Source organism: Silurus aristotelis, assembly GCF_946808225.1.
Source record: "Silurus aristotelis genome assembly, chromosome: 12".
NCBI lineage: Eukaryota > Metazoa > Chordata > Actinopteri > Siluriformes > Siluridae > Silurus > Silurus aristotelis.
In genome coordinates this window covers 12,121,191-12,141,871 of record NC_139585.1, presented here as the reverse complement: position 1 = coordinate 12,141,871, position 20,681 = coordinate 12,121,191, and the positions used below count along the sequence as shown (strand labels likewise).

Sequence of the window (20,681 nt, the reverse complement as noted above, 5' to 3'; positions counted from 1 at the left end):
GAGATCAGTACTTTTACTGTTGATACTTAAGTTCAGACATACTCAAATAGACATGCAAAAGGTGTACTTCTACTTTTATTATTGTTATATTTTAGCAGGGTATTTACTTTGACTCAAGTATAGGGACATTGTACACTTTATTCACAACATTAAATGCAATACAATAAAAAACGTAATCTGCATGCAAAATGCTCAGGCGTCCTCTCATGATATAATGAGAGTCTAACATTCAGCATGTTGATCTGACACTCCACAAGTTATAATAAATGATCTCTATAAAATAAAAAAATAAAAAATAAAAATAATAAAATGTATAAGTTCTTATATTAGTCTATGTTAGAATGAACATTGGAATTATTTTTAGGTTTAGGTTTATATTTAGGTTTTAGTGCGGTACGGTTTGATCCTGTTGTTTATAAAATATTACAGCAATAAATATCCAGTGCTTGGAGCATGTTCTGGCACTGAGGGACACAGAAAACATGCGGTCTGAACATTGCGCAATGCTAATCATTATGTTACAGATTCAGTGGTGTTCCAGTACCACAGAGAAAGCCTGCAGTGTGTAAAATGAATGTAAGTGCACATTTTATTGGAAGTTCTTAAGTATCTATTCACAAACAGCATCCCCTTCATAACGAACAGCTTGTTCTTTGTTTTTAATTTATGTTTATAGCATTTTAAAAATTCTTATATTTAATGATATTTGCCTGCTTCATGGTTTTGGATTGTAAGATACAATTTGTATTAATACGAAGACTACGATGACAATGATTAAAAATGATGATGATAATACTACTACTACTAATAATAATTAATTATAATTATCATTATTGTTGTTAGTAGAATCAGTAGTACTAGATATTAAGTCTCTGTTAATATTTGATAAATGTATTGTTTTTCGGCATATTATTATTATTATTATTATTATTATTATTATTATTATTATTATTATTATTATTATTATTATTATTTTTATTATATTACAGTTACAATTCTCCTGCTATTGTTACCCCCACTTTAATTCAATTCAATTCATTTTTATTTGTATAGCACTTTTAACAATAAACATTGTCTCAAAGCAGCTTTACACAGATAATGTGGTGAGTAAAAGTGAATATGTTCTTTATAAGTAAGTTAGTCCCTGATGAGCAAGCCGGTGGCGACTGTGGCAAGGAAAAACTCCCCGAGATGGCATAAGGAAGAAACCTTGAGAGGAACCAGGCTCAAGAGGGAACCCATCCTCATCTAGGTTGCACCGAATGTCCATTTGTAGCAGATATACAATGTTGCGGGGTACAGTGATGATGATCAGAAGCGAAAAGTCCTGAGTCAATGTAGCAGACTGTTGACATTAACTACAGTCCAATCCATCCTCAAAGCTCTCGTTCTTACTCCGGAATTTCATGGAACCACCCACCCACTTTACAGATTACAACTAAAATTACAACCTCTTTCTGTTTATGGTGCATCATTTGAATATTCAGATGATAAAGAAGGAGGAGTGTGAAATGTATAGTCAGTCTTACTCTTTCTCTAGCCATAATTTTATCTTTGAGAAATGCAAGTTAGCTCTTTTAACATTTGGATTCAATATAAAAAATATAGTCATAATTCCACAATCTGAAGCTATTTCAGATCATTACCTTATCTCTTTTCAGTCATAGCATAAGTACTTCGCCACAGTGTTACATTCACTTCAGCTACAGCAGCGCGTTTTGTCAAAAGATTTCCGGAGTTATTGACATTAATTAGTTCTCAACTAGGCCACTGAATGCTTAAAATCAACTTTCCGTCACTACATGATGTAGCTCCCTATAACATCAAAATGATCAGGGATATATATATATATATATAATATATATATATATATATATATATATATATATATATATATATATATATATATATATATATATATATATATATATATATATATATATGCGATCATATGCACACCTTAAAAAAAGACCACTCGAGAAATTAGAGCATAAATAGCATCAAACCAAATTGACATTATTTTTTAAATAGCATGGAAGGAAAATCTCTAGTTATAGAAAAGCTCTTAGTGCTGCTAGATGAGCATATTCCTCTACCCTCATGGAAAATAACAAGGATAATCCTAGATTTTTGTTTAGTACGGTAGCAAAATTAACAGGGAATAAAATCACTGCACTAACATGCAAACCATCAGTAGTAATGATTTCATACACTCTTTTAATAATAAAATCTAAAACATCAGGCAAAAAATCAAGACGAATAATAAAAATCCAAACTATTTTATAAATAACTGGTAGTTATAAACCCCCTAATTAAGAAACCTGACCCTGCCCCCTGTCAGCTGTTCAACTATAGGCTAATATCAAACCTCCCCTTTGTCTCCTAGATTCTAAAAAATGTTGTAGCACAGCAAATAACGTTAGAAATAACGTTTTCGAAATGTATCTGTCAGGATTTATGCCTTATCATAGCACAGATAAAATGCTAGTTAAAACATGGTAAATGACCTGTTATTGGCCTGTGATTAAGGTTTGTTGATGTAAATGGTGAGTTCTCTACACTTGAGGTAAAGTTTGGTGTTCCACAAGGAGCTGTCTTAGGCCCACTGCTTTTCTCTTATATCTGCTACCTCTGGGTGAAATTATACATAAACATGATACACAGTTGTATATTTCAGCAAAGACAATGAGAGAGGTCAGCTTTACAATGTTAATGAGTGTGTAAATGACATTAACCAATAGAAGCTTGATAACTTCCTTCTGCTTAACTGGAATAAGGCGTAAGTACTTTATCTAGGACCACAAGCAGCTAGAAGTGAACTTTCCGATCACTTTGGTGTGATTATTGACGCTAGTCTGTCCTTTGAGGCTCATGTGAATACCATAACCAGGATCGCCTTTTTCACCTTAGAAATATTGCTACAATTAGTAATATGATGTTGTTACAGGATGCAGAAAATAGATGCCTAGATGCTATTGTTACATCTAGATTAGACTACTGTAACATTTTTCTGTCTGGGTGTTTGAGCAAGTGCATACATAAGCTTCAGTTAGTCCAGAATGCAGCAGCAAGAGTCCTTTCTAGAGCTAGAAAAAAAATTACCACATCACCCATGTTTTGATCAGTCTACACTGGCTCCCAATTAAATATCGCATTGATTATAAAATACTACTACTGACGTATAAAGCACTTAACGTTCTCATGCCGCAGTATCTGAGTTAACTTCTGTACCATTATGATCACCCACACCTACTTAGATTAAAAGGTGCAGGCTATTTGTTGGTACCTCAAATAACAAAGACTAGAGCAGGGGGCAAAGCTTTCTCTGAGAAAGCCCCACAGTTGTGGAACAGCCTTCCAATTAGTGTTTGGGACTCAGACACAGTCTCGGTGTTCAAGTCGAGGCTGAAAACATATTTACTTAGTCAAGACTTTTATCGGTTTGCTTAGGTAAATGAGCAGATCTGGAGGGATCATGAATATAGAGGGTTCAGTGAACTGGGATATTTGTATGCTGTCATCCCCTCACTCTCACCCATTCATTCAGGTTTGTTGATGGTGGTGTGGTGGGTCGTCTCTTATCCCAGAGATCCCTAATGTCTGTGTTACCCTCTGGCTCTCCCTTTTAGTTATGCTGCCATAGCAAGTCTTGCCGGAGTCCTCAACTGCACAGTGTCCTTAATTTTATACATTATTAAGGATACCTAATAATCTTTCACTCGCTTAGCTGTTATAAATGGACATTCTGTGCCAACCAGATGAGGATGGGTTCTCTCTTGAGTCTGGTTCCTTTTAAAGTTTCTTCCTTATGCCATCTCAGAGAGTTTTTCCATGCCAGTCACCACAAACTTATTTATTCTTTTTCTTACCATGTTACCTGGGTAAAGCCGCTTTGAAACAAAGCGCTATACAAATAAAGGTGAATAGAATTGAATTGATAAATGTCTTGTTTGTGATGTGTGTTTTAAATGTATCATGTTGTGCACAAACACCAGCAAACTTTCCAATACATGTAAATGTTCTGTTAATAGCACAAAGTTCTTTTTCTGATGAGCTGAAAGTCAATGGCAGTGGCAATGGTTTTACCTTTTTCGCAACTTTATGCATAAAGGAAAATCCAGCTGTATTTTTAATTAGATCAGGTGTCACGAACTCTGAGCCTTAGCCTGACTCTATGTCTACGCTGTGCTTAAAATTGCATGCCAAGTACCCCTTTTGCCTGAGTATTATTGCCTGCAGCTTGTTTCCCATCTCAACAGAACCTATGTAAAACACTCACACAGTCATTGAGTTCAGCTTTCTTTGTGATTATTACAGACAAGATATGAGCTCCTGGTTTCTTCCTATTACCAGGATAATATTTATTTTATAAAATAGTGTATTGATGAATAATAAACCCCAGTCTACTAAACTTGTATCAGGCATAAACACAAATATACATGGTCCAACCAAAGCATTAGAAAGTTAGATCACTGCTGGGCCACTGAACCAGACATTGAACTCCCACCTGCTTAGTTGTACTAATGAGATAATTGTGATTTGCTTGGAATAATGTCATTGCCAAATGCCAAACATAATATCAACCCTATAATATTTGGTGTTTCTCATAGAATGACTAAATAATCTCATCAGAATCATAAACATGTTAATTCAATTTGTAGGCAAGTAAAAATGAACAAACATTTCCATATCATATTTTCAGACACTGCACTAGCAACAGTATATTAGCAAGGAGTTACAAACAGAGCAGACCTGCAGTGATGCAGAAATGAAAAATAATTGTTTGCAGGAATAATGGAGCTAAGAAAAAAACATATTTTGTCCACAATAAATTTCACTTGGTTTTTAACTTAGCTATATTAATCAAAAGTTCCACATAGCCGCAGGTCTCTAAAAGAAGTAAAGTAGTTTTAGTAAACTGACAAACACAGACAATAATAAATGACATATTCAGCATGAGAACATTGACAGGTGAAGTCATGAAAAATGTAAGGTGCCAAGAGCCTGGCGATTTAATAACTGTGTTTTATAAATTAGCACAGTATTGCCAGTTGTTGTTTTGCAAGCAGAAATGCAATACGAGACAGGCAGGCACAAGGGATTTTCAACACGGTCAGAAAGCTTACAGTTGGATCTTGAGCTAATTCTCAGCCAAAAAAAATCATCAAAATAAGACAGAATGAGGAAAGAAGCAACTAATGACCTGATAAACCTGCACAGATCCTATAAAAGATGCAATCAGCTTTTAGAACAAGTCCAATGATTTCAAACAAGCTTATATAATGTGGTAAAGAAAATAAAGAAAACGCTCCATGCACTTACTGAGATGTTGTTAGTACTGTATATCAGTGTGGAAATACCATAAAAAAGACAGCCATATATAAGCACAAATTTTACTGGGCCAATTTTGGCAAAGTGAGAGAGTAGAGTGCAGGGAGTGCATTGTTTCTGCAAGAGAAGACAAACATGATTTCCATTTTCAATATAGATCCTGGAGGCACAGTAACAGCAGTCCTAGAAAGCTTATTCTCAAAGGCGAGTAATGTGCTTAATCATGCTTCAGAAATATTATGTGGACCAAGCAGCAACTTTATACAGTATGTGAGAGAGTGGTTTGATGCCACACTAAGTTATGAGGGTAAAACAGTACACCTCTGTGTTTACAGTGAGAGATTTAGTGTTGTTAACCTGCCTGTCTGCGTTGTTTGCTACAAGAGCAATGCACCTGCTTCCTGAAGCTCTGCAGACACAATAAAAATAGCTGCACCAAAGAGTAGTCGGGAGAGTACTCTTTCAAACTAAAAAGACCTGTTACTCTCGTTATCTTTTAACAGTTAAAAGGTGAACAAGGTCCTTGTACCCTTAGAAAGAAGGCACCATATGATGCATGTCAATAGGAATGAAATAAGAAAATACACAATCTTATTTTCTCAAATAAAAATGCATTAATGAGATCACTGCCTTAATATCAGTTTCCACATTTCTTTGACACATAACTTAGATGCACAGATGCTACTGCTGGATTCTGACAGATTATTCTGCATAAAAACCTACTCCAAATAACACATTCAGTTACACCATTTGGAACTTTTTCATTAATGCTTTTATTTATTTGGAAAACATCTTTTTGGCTCAAGAACATGTTCAGGAGTTGATTACACATCATGTAAGTCTGGAAAAGATTTGTCTTTATGATGCTGAGGACATTCTGTGATTTTTTGCATTGAATGATAAAGTTGTTCTTTCTCCTTTATCAAATGTTACATGAGTCAATATGCTACTTAATTGTTATCAGTTTAAAATGACCCATGCTCAAATTCCTTGGCCATGCAGAGGTACAGAGTCACACAGTGAAAAACACAAGGTTGCAATTCACTCAGTTTTTGTTTGTTTGTCCAGTTTATATATTAAATTTTTGTAGTGCTTTCCTAATGTTGCTTTTCCAACTCTTGCTTTACAAAGTGTGTAACACAAAGTAACACTCACTGAAAAACTGTGATGAGAAAAGTGTTTTATTTCATGAAATACAAGTGCAGTCACAGAGAGACTGCTGGTGAGCATTCCACAGTTTGGGCATCATGGCACCTACAGAAGCCAGATGTGGCGTAATTCCAGGGCACCTGAATTGGAATTGTAGGACCGAAAAACTAATTAAGATCAATAAAGGCTTTTTGTATTAAAGCATGGAAACAACTTATATTGCATGCAAAAAGAAACATGTAACCATTGTAGATTGTACAGGACAGGAACATGAGAGTAGATTACCTATCATGTGTTAGTACTACAGAGATTTTTTTATATTAAAATCTGATGAAAGCTGTTGCTCTTCAAACAATAAAGTTCACAATACATTGATTAATGCAATGTTGAATTATGCATTTAATTATGATTAAATTATTGATTAAATTATGATTATGATTATGAAAATTACAATGCCATGGCAGCATATTTAAAAAAAAAGTGTGCATTTTTACACACATCTAATGTCACTCATGACACAATACATACTTTTAACCTATTTTTTTTTACATTCAATTACACTTGCCATCCAACTCCACTGCAGTTACCTAATCAGTGGCAAAAAAAAAAAAAGAATCATACAAAAAAACATGCAGATAGAGGTCAAGAGCCTCAGCTCAAATCAAATACTAGAATTAGAACATTTTATTAATTTTTTCTCAAAACCAAAATGATATAAGCTGAGGTCTGGGAATAGTTGTATTACTGCAGGTATATAATTGGGCAGAATAAAACTTATTTATGCGCTTTTGATACACTGGTGCATACATGATCTGAATTTAGAAGACCGAGCAGAAAAAGGGTAGGACTCACGTGTGGTACTTTATAATTGATCCAGATTAGATTGCAACAGTTATTTCACATGACTGCACATGTTTCCCTGTGCTTGCAATTGCATGAATATATAGAGATGGTGGCGCATCAATAGTAGCAGGCATAATAGAAAGCTAGTAGGAAGCTAGTAGGAAGGTATTTTTTGTTAACAACAATAGATTATTTTAGCATATAATTAAATGGCTGCAGAGAAAACCTGATGTCCCTGTCCATTCTCCAAACAAACTTCTGTAATAATTATACTGGTAGGCAGTTGAGAACAAAACACATCTAATTAACTTACACACATAAAGTGGAAGAAAGAGAGAGAAGCCAGAGCCTCAACATTGTCTCAGATCCACAGTTGGCTAAGTGATAGCTAGCAGTGATTTATATTCATGATCACACTTTCCAATTTAACCCGACTGTCAGGAAATGCAGGTCCATAGCCAAAGCCCACACTTAACCAATTCAAGAGGGCCATGTCCTATAGATCAACAATATCCAAATGCAAATTAGAAGCTCCCTGCAAATTATACATCCTGCAGTACATGCTAATGCTTGACCACCAAAACAACCAATTATTGAATGTTCTAGGCATTCTAGGAAAGTATTCGCAGCACTTCACTTTGTTATGTTACAGCTTTATTCCAAAATGGGTTAAATTCATTATTTTTCTCAATTCCCCATGCTGACAATGTGAAGTTTGTTTGAAATCTTGGAGTCCACTTGTGGTAAAATCTGTTGATTGGAAAGGGACACACCTGTCTATATAAGGTCCCACAGTTAACAGTGCAAGTCAGAGCACAAATCAAGCCATGAAGTCCAAGGAATTGTCTGTAGACCTCAAAAACAGCATTGTATCGAGGCACAGATCTGGGGAGGAGTACAAAAAGATTTCTGCAGCATTGAATGTTCCAATGAACACGTTGACCTCCATCTTTCATAAAAGGAAGAAGTATGGAACCACCAAGACTCTTCCTAGAGCGGGCCGCCCGGCCAAACAGAGCGATCGGTGGAGAAGGGCCTTATTCAGGGAGGTGATTAAGAACAGAGCAAAGCCTACACATAACACACATCACACACATCACATCATAACCTTATGCTCCAGAATATATGATCACATGCACATTATCAACTTGTGCTGTTAATATCATGAACAGCAGCTACGCTAATTCCTCTCCACTGCTTCTCTTTCTCTCCCCATCCCGAGGCATCCTGAGGTTTGGCCAGCTCCAGTCACGTCCCACCTCGTGAAGATTATGGACCTATGGATGATCATGGAGAAGTAGATGCCGAGTGTTTAAAGGCCCTGGCATGGAGAAGCTGATGCTGGATCTATGATGATCACAAATTGTTCTGTATTGTTGAAAGATTTATGATCAAACTCTTGATGTCACCCATATGAGGATGGGTTCCCCTTTGAGTCTGGTTCCTCTCAAGGTTTCTTCCTCATATCATCTAAGGGAGTTTTTCCTTGCCACTGTCGCCACGGCTTGCTCATCAGGGACAAACGCACACCATTCACCTTCACTGTTGTTTTCTGTAAAGCTGCTTTGAGACAATGTCTGTTGTGAAAAGCGCTATACAAATAAACTTGACTTGACTTGACTTGACCATTCACCTTCACTGTTGTTTTCTGCAAAGCTGCTTTGAGACAATGTCTGTTGTGAAAAGCGCTATACAAATACACTTGACTTGACTTGACTTGAAGAACCTGATAGCTACTCTGAAAAAGCTCCAGTGTTTCTTTGTGGAGAGAGTAGAACCTTTCAGAAGAACAAACATCTCTGCAGCACTCCATTAATCAGGCCTGTATGGTAAAGTGGCCATACTTAAGTAAAAGACACATGACAGCCTGCCAGTTTGCCAAAAGATACCTGAAGGACTCTCAGACCATGAGAAATAAAAATTGCAGTCTTTGGCCTGAATGCCAAGTGTCATGTATGAAGGAAATCAGACACTGCTCATCACCTAGCCAAAAGCATCCCTATAGTAAAGCATGGTGGTGGAAGCATCATGCTATGGGGATGTTTTTTTTTTAGCAGCAGGAACCATGAATCCTTGATGAAAACCTGCTCCAGGTTCAACCAGGACAATGATCCTAATGTCTTCGAGAGGTCTAGCCAGAGCCCAGACTTGAACCCGATTGAACATCTCTGGAGAGATCTGGGAAATGGCTGTGCACTGATGCTCTCCATCCAACCTGATGGAACTTGAGAGGTTCTGCAAAGAAGAGTGGGAGAAACTGCCCAAAAATAGGTGTGCCGGGCTTGTAGCATCATACTCAAAAAGGCTTGAGGCTGTAATTAATGCCAAAGTTGCTTTCAAAAAGTATTGAGCAAAGACTGTAAATACTTGTGTACGTGTTTCTTTATTATTATTTTTATAAATTTGCAAAGATTTCAAACAAACGTCTTTCATGTAGTCATTATGTGGTAATGTTTGTAGAATTTTGAGGAAAATAATTAATTTAATCTATTTTAGAATAATGCTATAACATAAAATTTGTGAAAAAAATTTATTCTGTGAATACTCTTAATTTTAATTGTAGCAACAGTAAAAAAAAAAAAAAACAACATTACTACTGAAGCAAAGAACCCGAGTGGGGAAAGAAATTGAGGACTACAAGGTAAAAAAGTCTGAAAATCACCAGGTTCTGATTATCCTCTTTATATTCAAATAAACCTATGATCCTGAATGAACAGTTTAGTATTTAAAGCAAATCTATTCCTTTACATCATATTTGTATTGTGTAACCAGTTTCACGGTCAACGAGCCATAAAAAAAGAAAAGAGTGATCAACAAATGACTTCCTGTCTTCTACACACTGGAACACACATCATGGACAGATCTGGACTGGAATTGCCACCCTTAAATCAAGCTTGACCACCTTGAGGCTCTGCAGAGTATTTGTGTGTGTGTGCGTGTGCGTGTGCGTGCGTGTGTGTGTGTGTGTGTGTGTGTGTGTGTGTGTGTGTGTGTGTGTGTCAGTCTGAAATTCTAGATACCTCTGAGAATCTCTCCTGTGTAAGGATTTTTATGCAAAAGCATGAGTCACTGAATGTCAAATAGATGTTTTTTGTTTTCGCCATCTTCCTTCCTTTCTTCCTCTCTCTCTCTCTCTTTCTCTCTCTCTCTCTCTCTCTCTCTCTCTCTCTCTCTCTCTCTCTCTCTCTCTCTCTCTCTCTCTCTCTCTCTCTTTATTCTCTACTTTTCCTAGTATTGAGGTTTAGCTGGCTTGGCTCAGAGCAGAATGTAAGCAGAACACCTTTAAACACACACAAAGTAATTCTCTATTTAATTATTTTTTTAATCATTGATTAACTATGATTCTTTATTTCTGTAGCATTTCACCAGAAGAAACATTCCCTTTAACATGTATATAATATCATTTATAAAAAGTGTTGCATCTCATAAAATAGTTTCAGCCATTTGTACTCTCCCATTGTGAGTAGCATGTGAAATAATAACATTTTTCAAATATCACAACACTGACAGCTTCTTACCCAAGTGATTAGTGAATGCTCATTAAAGCCCTTGCTGTGTTCACATGTGAGGTTAGGTAATCTATTAAAAAAGAAAGCCATTTAGAGTTCAAAGTGCCATATTACATTTTAGGGGAAAATAAATAAATAAATATATATATATATATATATATATATATATATATATATATATATATATATATATATATATATATATATATATATATATATATATATATATATATATATATATAATCATTTTGATGATTTGCCAAGATATAAAGAAAAAAAGAGGGACCATGGGACTCCTGAGTGGCACAACAGAACAAGCTTTTAATCACAAATGATAAAATTAAGTGCATAAATAGCAACAAAATTGTATGACATCAGAAGGAAAGCAGCCATTGCAGTTTGTGGTTAGAAAAGTAATATTTTGGCTATATTGTGATTTCCCAAACACAAACTTACCAAAAGCTTAGAATGATTTTTCTGCTTAATGTCGTTAAACTCCCATTAAAACAGGAGAATTAGGCTGATTATTCTGAAAAGTGAAAGGGCAAGTCATAAATTCTCCTCTCAGAGGCTTTTACGAATATTGCAAATTGCTTAAAGTGTAATCTTCTCTCAGGAAAGCATTAACATTTGTGTAATAGCTTCCAAGCCTCAAAGTGAGAGGCCAAATGAGTAACTGTATTAAGAAAATAACCACAGCCTAAAGAATGAGTCCATTAAACAGCATGTGCACTCTAATGGCCCTTTAAAGAACATCCTTAACCGAGTCCCCAAAAATTTGAGTTGCTAGCATGTCTCCCTGTACATAAATAAATAAATAAATACACTAAACAAAAAGAAAAATCTAAATCCAAGAGCAATATAAAATAACAAAGGGATTTTTTTTTTACCTATTTACCTATTGCTTTTTATATGCCTATACAGACAATTCCCTTCCAGGCATGTACTTTTACTCAAGTTTTGTGCCTAGAGAGTAATTTGTCTAGTTGACCACATAGGCAGAGACTGTCCCCTTGAGTGCCACTTTCAGTCTTGAAGCTAACACAACCTCTATCAATTACAGAAATCCTACAGGGAGGCCATTCAGTGAATCCTACTGTTTGCCCCACTACAAAGCAAACAAATCCTTTTGGAGTGTGTATGAGATAGATAAAAGGAAAAAGAGACACAGAAAGATAAAGAAAGAAAGATAAAAGGAGACAGAGAGTATAAAGAGAAAATATAAAGTAATACTGTAAGTCAGGATTTTGGTAACGTATTTCATGAAATCGTTATCTTTAATAATCGAAGAATAAATGAATAACGTGTCATAGATGATACATTTATGATATTACACAGTTATGTTAGAATTAATTTCATGTTAATTGCGCATTGAGATATGTTAATGTAATGTAGCTGGTCAACCAAATGCAGATAGAAAAGTGAAGGAAAAAAAAGAAAGAAAGCGTGAGGACTGGCTTAAATGTTTTTTTTTCTTATTATTTTGTCAAATTTTATACAATTAAACAGAAATAGATGACCTTATGAAATATATTGTAGTATTGGATCAAGTAACATGATGCAACACAAATTATATACTGGTACATGTCCTTAAGGAGGGTGCATGCTAGCCATATTATACCATATTTAGAAGCATTTACAAAATGTACTGTTTTTGCGAGCCATAACCAGAGACATTCCGACAAAAAAATCTCAGTAAATCTACAGCATGTATGAATGAATTAAAAATGACATTAAAAGTCTGAAATTATATTTCTCAGTTTTTTTAACACTGTTATGTTCATGTTCATATCAGCTTTTAGATATCATTCAGCGATAACATTAAAACCAATGAGCGATGAAGGGTACAACATTGATGATCTTGTTGCAGCGGCACCTGCCAAGGTGTGGGATATATTATGCAGCAGGTTCTTGAAACTGATATGTCAGAAAAAGGCAGAAAAAAATTTAATCATACATGTTCACTGGGTGTGGAAGCTGAGTATTCGTACTCATCCAGCAAGGCCACCAGATGAACAGATAACATTGAACAGATAACATTGCATGTTAACATGGCTAAAGTGAAACAGCTACTGTGTTAGCAGAGAGAATGCATATAGATTACAGCCTGAGGACAGTAAAAAAAACTATCTAGGGAAGAAGAAAGGAAGAGCAAAAGTGAATAATAATAGATAGCAAGTGAATGACCAGAGAAAGTAATAATGAGCTGTGAAGTGATGGGAGGATTAAAGATGAATTGTATTGTAATTTCAGCTTGTGTGCTTGAGCTTGAAACAATTCCCTGGAAGTCTTTGTGTGCGTGTGTGTGGGTGTAAATTTGTTTATCATTCTGGCACATGTGCCGAAAGAATTCTGTGATTACACATCTGCTCTGCAGCATGGAAGTGAGTCTCCTTGACCAGTGATTGATGCCTTTGGGCCAGTGTCATTCCCAGCATGCTCCCTTGCTAATTATCCTTGATGCCACTACAAGTCCACATTGAGTGACTCACATAATCAAAGTGAGTGTTTGCAAGGGCTCCTGTTTATGCTCAAGGCTCCTTTACCTTGTAATATTATGCATTGAGAGACACAGAGATTAGAAATCCATTCTTGTACTGTGAACAGTTTGGGTCATTATAGCTTAAGTTTAATGACATTGCTCCTAATGTCTTGCAATTCCCAACACTAAGGAGTTTATATGGATTTTTTACAAACTAAACAAGAAGCCACATCGAAAAGTTCACAGTATGACAATTACAGTTTTTTTTAAATATGTACAAATCAGTGTTTCACAAACTCAAACAAAAACCTCTTACCAGATTATTTATCTAACTACCATGTTCCCCCAAAAATAAGATTGGGTCTTGCTCCAAAAGACACGGTAGGGCTTATTTTTGGGGGGTTATCTTATATTGTCATGTACAACAATCTATCAGTATATTTATTAATGTATGATACAAAAGTCTGTATAACATCCACTTCATATTGCAACTTGTACTCTGATTGGTCATCTGTTTACCATACCTCTTGTACAATGGCTTGTGTATTTACAAATACATATGGAAATTATAATTTATTAAATTATTATAATTATTAATTTATATATATATATATATATATATATATATATATATATATATATATATATATATATATATATATATATATATATATATATATATATATATATATATGTGTGTGTGTGTATGTATATATATATATATTACTTATTAATATATCTTACTTTAATTAATATTATTATAATACATTAAAATTATATTATTATTATTATTATTATTATTATTATTATTATTATTATTATTATTATTATTATTATTATTATTATTATTTTATAATTCAATACATCATCATGTGTTGCAACAGACCTATGGTACTCTGTAAATGCTGACAGATGAAAACTAGGGCTTATTATCGGTGTAGGGCTTATATTATAAGCCACTTGAAAAAGTGCTAGGGCTTATTTTCGGGAAAACACGGTAGCATGTCTAGTGGCTGCCAAATGTGTCTGTATCTTCAGCAATCTCTGTTGTTGTTATGTGACTACATACTGTATGTAATCTCAGCTGGAGTTACTTTAAAACAGTTCTAATGTTACCCTGAACTGACAAAGATCTGCCTACACCTACATTTGTAGTTGAATCTACTTATGCAAAAACAGCATGATTACATTACACTGTATATATATCAGCAGGAGCTGGTCATCATTGATCTGACCCCTTTCCATTCTTACTGTATGTCTGTGGTAAAATAATCACTGATGAATTCACTGGCTTCTCTTGGTTTACTTAACATTAATATGAAGTAATTTAAACATTTGAAGAAAAGTTTGGTTGGCACAAATGTTATTGTCATAGCCTGGTAAAAACATGCTGTGCCAGCTGCGACTGATACTTGGACAGGACTTTTGGCGCACTGGCCCAGGGAGTATAAAATGGTCGCATCTTTTTGTCTAAGATGGTAACAAAACACATAATACAACAGACTGTCTTTAGTTTCAGGTCTGTGCCAACACATTTTTCCCACAGAGTTAGGGTTTTTAAAGACTGCAACAGTAGATGGATGGATGGAGCAACATGCGATGCATTGCCAGAATAAAGCATGTGTGCCAGAACAAAGCATGAAAGAACACATGATTAGCTGAAATTGTCAGACTTCCCAGCTTTCTGAAGTCACACTGCCAATGGTGAGATGGTTCCACAACCGGAGCAGTGAATTGTGATAACAGACCACAGACTAACAGGATAACAGGCTTGGTTACTCAGCACACTATCCACAGGGTATCATTTACAGTTTCTCCATTGCTATTTGTAAAACCATGAAACTGAGTTCACTATCTTCCAGACTTCACTGAATGAATCTCACTGCATCACAGCCTACATATGTGATCTGTGGTGAGTTCAAGTGATCCTCAATAGAATTCCTGTCCTCAGGAGAGTACAGAGTACATTTTAGGATCTTAGATAATCTTACCTTCAGTAGAGAGCAGTAGCAAAATGTTAGGTAATTTTTATGCTCAGTAATGTACAGCATCAGTGCATGAATGGTTTTCATCCCGAATATGATGACTCTCATAAATTGCCGTTAGATCCAAAAGAAACTGCTTTAGTGCTTAAAAATCAATTAAAGAAGCATGAGATTTAACCAGTACACAAACTTCCATTTTACTATGTCTCTGGAAATTAAAATAAAGAATTTTCTAGTACTGTGTTCTGTATTAATTAAACATTAATTAGTAGTGTATAAAGCATGACTATGTGAATTGTGAGTTTTGTAGAGATTTATGTCACTAACCAGGAAGAAAATGATTGTAAAGTCATGCAGAAGTGAAACAGGGACATAAAAAGAACAGGAATATAATATGCCTTAGAATGTCTGCAAGTGAGGATGGACTGTATTTCATAAGCTCTGTTAATACAGAAGATGACACAGTGGGTATATTTACACCACTTCAGTTCTTTATAGTCAATTGAAAGGATTTTACTCACAATTACACACGGTTCCCTATGAGCTCTAGCACACCATGAAATGGACCACCAACAGTAAGAACTGATAAGCTCTCTGCTTAGACTGATAAACACCCAACATCCCAAAGGAGGAGCGAGATAGCTCAATAGAAAAAAAAACCCAATTTAGAATTTAGAACGCATACTTTTCACTTATTAAATTGCACGTGTTTCAGTGTTTCATCTTTGTTAACACTCCTCTTGAATGTAAAACTCTCAAACCTCTTCCCATTATTTCCTGTTATACTGTATTATACTTGTTGTCATCCAAATATCTTATAATTGTATTGATGGTGAGGGAGGAAGGGTAAATAAAAACATCAGTGAAAACTAAGGAGAGAGGTAGAGTCCAGTGCAGTGCACCTTGTTTGAAAGTGAGGTTTTTGGTTTTGTTTGGCAGGAGAATGTAAGAGAAAGGCAGTGGTTCAAGAGTGGATGAAGCAGATAATGTTTCACAACAATAGTGATTGTGTACTGAGCTGAAAGTCTCAGTCACCCAGATTAGGCATTCAAGATAATGAGAATAACAGGGATACGTGTAATCTCCAAATTGGGCAGGAATTAAAGTAAATTGCTATCTGAAAGTAATACAATGTTTTAAGATTAAATTCTGTCCTTGCCATGGTGTCATATTGAATAATACTGAAATAAAAAGCCTGTCAAAAGTTTGGAAACATTTCTGTTATAATTTTTGAGACACATATATGTTCCTTTTGTGCATGCAACAAATAAGGTAAACCGCAAAAACACACAACAATGAATGACGAAGAAAGGATCCAAATTTAAAGTTTTTGACTTTTACAGAAGAAGTTATGTAAGTTGACGGACAGGAAAGAAGATGTCACCAGACTGCCTCACACCCACAGTCAAACATGGAGGTGGAAGCTTAATGGTTTGGGGTTTGTTTTGGAGCAGGGAAGGTTGAAGATTTATTCTGGATGAAAGGAATGCTCAATCAACATAGCTATTATTCCATACTTCAACACCACACAATTCCATCCAACTTTGCCACACAACAAGACAATGACAGAAAGCATACTGTACATCCAAGCAACTTTAAGTGTTATTTAGAGAGCAAACATTTGGCTAGAGTGTTATCTATTATGGAATAGCCTGCCCAGTCAATGGTCCTGAATTCTATCGAACTGCCCTAGGATGAACTGGATCACAAGGTCAAAAATAAATATTCAACTAGCCAAGAACACCTTTGGCAATTTTTTAAGAGGCCTGGCAAAGTATTTTAGCTAAATCCAAGAGTGTGTAAGCTGTTATTCAGACTAAATGCTTTAATGAAAATAAAGATACATAAATAAATATATGCACAGTTATATATTTGTTTGGTCAATGCAAAGCTTCATTAACACATTTATTGCATATAAACAAAAATGCATGGGTCTCAAAAAAAAGATAAGACTAGGTGATATATTGACTATAACTGCATGCATGAGCCTTGTTGTCTGACATATTTTCATGTGATATCTCTGTCTTTATCTCGCAACTTGAGCATACCTGTCTTCTGTGTGTGGGCATGAGCAGGGGCAAATCTCAAGCTAAGCAGAAAGCTACAAGCAAGCTGGAAAGCTGCCACATTATTTGTTTCACAAAACATTTAACATTTCTGTCTGACTCCAATGCCAAGGGCAGAAGTACTAAAAAGGTAAAAACAACAACAACAACAACAACAACAACAACAACAACAACAACAACAACAACAAAAGAAAGCTTACTGTGCATTCTTACTTTGTTCCTTAACATTTTCTCAAAACAACATACTGCCAAGATTGTTATGGCACTCAAGCAGATTAATATTACTTTTGTTTAACTCAAATGCTTGAAACAGAAAATAGTAAACAACAGTCAGTTCTGGTCCACTAATTTGATTGGCCAAGTAAAGTTACAAGAGTTCATATATTTCCATAACTGCATTGGTCATTTTATTACATCACTCCAATGCTTTTACCAGAGCAATCATCAGTGGACTTAGTAAACGTAACCTCTTCATTTTTTTATTTTTTATTTTTTTGAATATGATGAATGTCAGTTGTAAATAAAAAAGAAGAAACAATATTAGATTTATTTTAAACAAATTTAATGGAGGTGTAAAAATTACACACGAGCCAGCTATCCAGGGAACTTATAACTTTTTTTGCATTATAACAATATTAAGTTGAAATTATAACATTTGGGCAAATTTTGTCTTACATTTTACATTTAGATTCAGTATGTGATTCAAAATAACCACAATATTTCATGCAATTTTAATATTATTATATTTTCTTATTATTTCTTATTATATTATGTTTTAACTAATAAAGCTAATAAAGCAATACCAAATAAGTAATTTAATTTCAGAGAAAAATTTCATTGAGTGGACTTTTTTACTTTTTGTATTGAATTGCCTTATTTGACTCAATAAATATCAGTATATACTTATACCATTTTCTTTCTTTCTCTCTCTCTCTCTCTCTCTCTCTCTCTCTCTCTCTCTCTCTCTCTCTCTCTCTCTCTCTCTCTCTTTCTGTCTTTAACACACACACACACACACACACACACACACACACACACACACACACACACACACACACACACACACACACACAAATGTTTTAAATGACATACCTTCATTATCCTTTATAGTAAAGTTAGGGTTAATTGGAATTCCTCCAGAGAAAGAGAAATAAAATCTCGGCCCATTTGCAAAGTCATCCTTATCCACAGCACTGATCGTCTGGATGATCTGTCATTAGCAGAATAAAAAAATGCTGTTGAGTCTCCATTATTCATTACATATCTCAATCTGATCAGACACTTGTAAGGTATGAAAGGAAAAAAGATAGTCAATTAGTCTTATTAACTAAAAGTCAACCTGAAATTCATTACACACTCAATTTGGTTCACATTTGGCTTAAATAATTATTGCTTTAAACTGGAAGCTTTAAACTGTTTGACTGGAAAATGATGATTAATAGAGGTACAACGTTTGGTTAAGGACGGCCAGTTCATTAAGAAATAGTCATTTCTTTGCATTTTTCCCCATTGTTTTCTACAGTGATATTATCAATACTTTAAGCCATCAAGAATAACCCGCTTTTTACCACTCTGCATAATTAATAGTTCTAATTTGGTTAGCAAAAATAATTGTAATAAAAAGTTACAATACAGTGTTCCAAACATGGTCTGTTTTGTACTACCAAAAATTGTGGTTTGTAATTTGGTTCTACACTGAGTTACCATTGGATAAAGCAGCTCTATTGTAACAAACCCTGAAAAAAAAAACACATCTGGGTGACACCAGATCATGTAATATTATTGTATATTGTAACCAAATGATTCATTCTAGTCTAAACATGGAGTTTATTTTGTTCAGGTTATTGACTGTTCTCCGATTAGAGCCTTGAGTGCAAAATTGTTTGTGGTAGTTAAAGTCCTGAAGATAGCATAGCAATTGCGGTCATTAGCCACTGCAGTAAAACTGTTCCTTTCAAGTGCAGTCCAAAGCCAATTTAATGGTTTCTAAGTGGCACCACCAACAGAAATCTCATGTTTAGCTGTATATGTGGGGCCAGTGTGTGGTTCTCAGAATTATGAGAATTACAACTAGAAGTAGGGTATCAGGATGGATAGAACATGAGTTCTTGGAGCTGTAAGCAATGCTGCACCACTTTGCTGTCATTACTGTTACTGTTAAAACATTTATAATGAAATCATGGTAAATTAAATTGATTGCCTTCACCTGCTTTTTACAAAGTTTGGACGTGTTTACATTGACTGCATAGAAGACATAGCGTATCGTTTTCTTGTAATACCAGCCTTTGCTCCATTCTTTCAGTGATTTATGTTAAACATTACACCATGTGCCAGGAGTTAATTATTTATGTGAAACCACTCAGTTCATTTGTCTAACAGAAAGAAACAAGTGAACATGACACCTCTAGATGAGGTCACTACTGCATATTACATCCAATGCATTTGGGAACTCTGTGGATTTAGTCCACTTTAGTTTATTATATGTAGATAAAGAAACCCGGCACAACATACGGTAACACTTGATTTGAGGGTTTACTATGTATGGGCTTCATAACACTTTCAGAACTGATACATTAAGCTTGTATATAAGAAGAATAAAAAAAATGTCTGGAGCTGCTAAATAAAATATATATATATGTAATGGTTATGAATGTATTTTAAATGTAGAAACCTTTACAATGCGACAGATTGCATAAAACCTGAATTGTTACCTGACACGTCTTTACATAAAATCTTTAAAAAAAGCACTTAAATGTTTTATAATTATGAAATGTCATGCTTATGGATGTGTTATGAAGTCCATATGCACTTCAAATAAAGTGTTACCCTGATCCCTGTTAGCAATGTATGCATGATTTAAATGTATTGATGCAGTTGTGAATATTAAAAATTTATTTCCTCTCATCTGAATCCAGCCAGACCTCCGTCTATCCCTGTCTGATTCTTTCATTTTCTCCTATACAGTACACTATTCTTTTTTCCCCCTATTTTTCAAGCTGGCTTCTCTTACTAAGTAACTCTCCTTTACTGCTTAACACTTTGTTCTTTCTTTTCCTCTTTGCACTATCAGCTCTTCTTGTATATCTGCAGTGCTCTTAAACAGAGATTTATGCAAAGAGAAAAATAAAAAGCCATGTGCATGGAGTTGAAGCAGTCATGCTTGGCTGCACCGATCCTCACTCTGAATGAACAATGATTAGTGTGTCTTCAATCTTTCTCTGTCTCCTTCCTTTCCTTCTTTTTCCTTTGCTATCTTGTCTGTGTGCTTTATGTAAGCATATAAATTCTCTATCACACCTTTTGTGGTGTGTGCCCA

General features: G+C 35.0%; 1 protein-coding gene across 1 annotated transcript in view; it reads right to left on the bottom strand.

Annotated features, from left to right (window-relative positions):
• Positions 1 to 20,681, bottom strand: part of LOC310734569 (cadherin-18) — a 96,333-nt gene that overhangs the window by 7,899 nt on the left and 67,753 nt on the right. Inside the window, exon 10 of the mRNA XM_083556707.1 lies at positions 18,458 to 18,575. Within this exon, the coding sequence (XP_083412833.1) occupies positions 18,458 to 18,575 (118 nt within the window). The remainder of the gene's footprint in view (positions 1 to 18,457; positions 18,576 to 20,681) is intronic.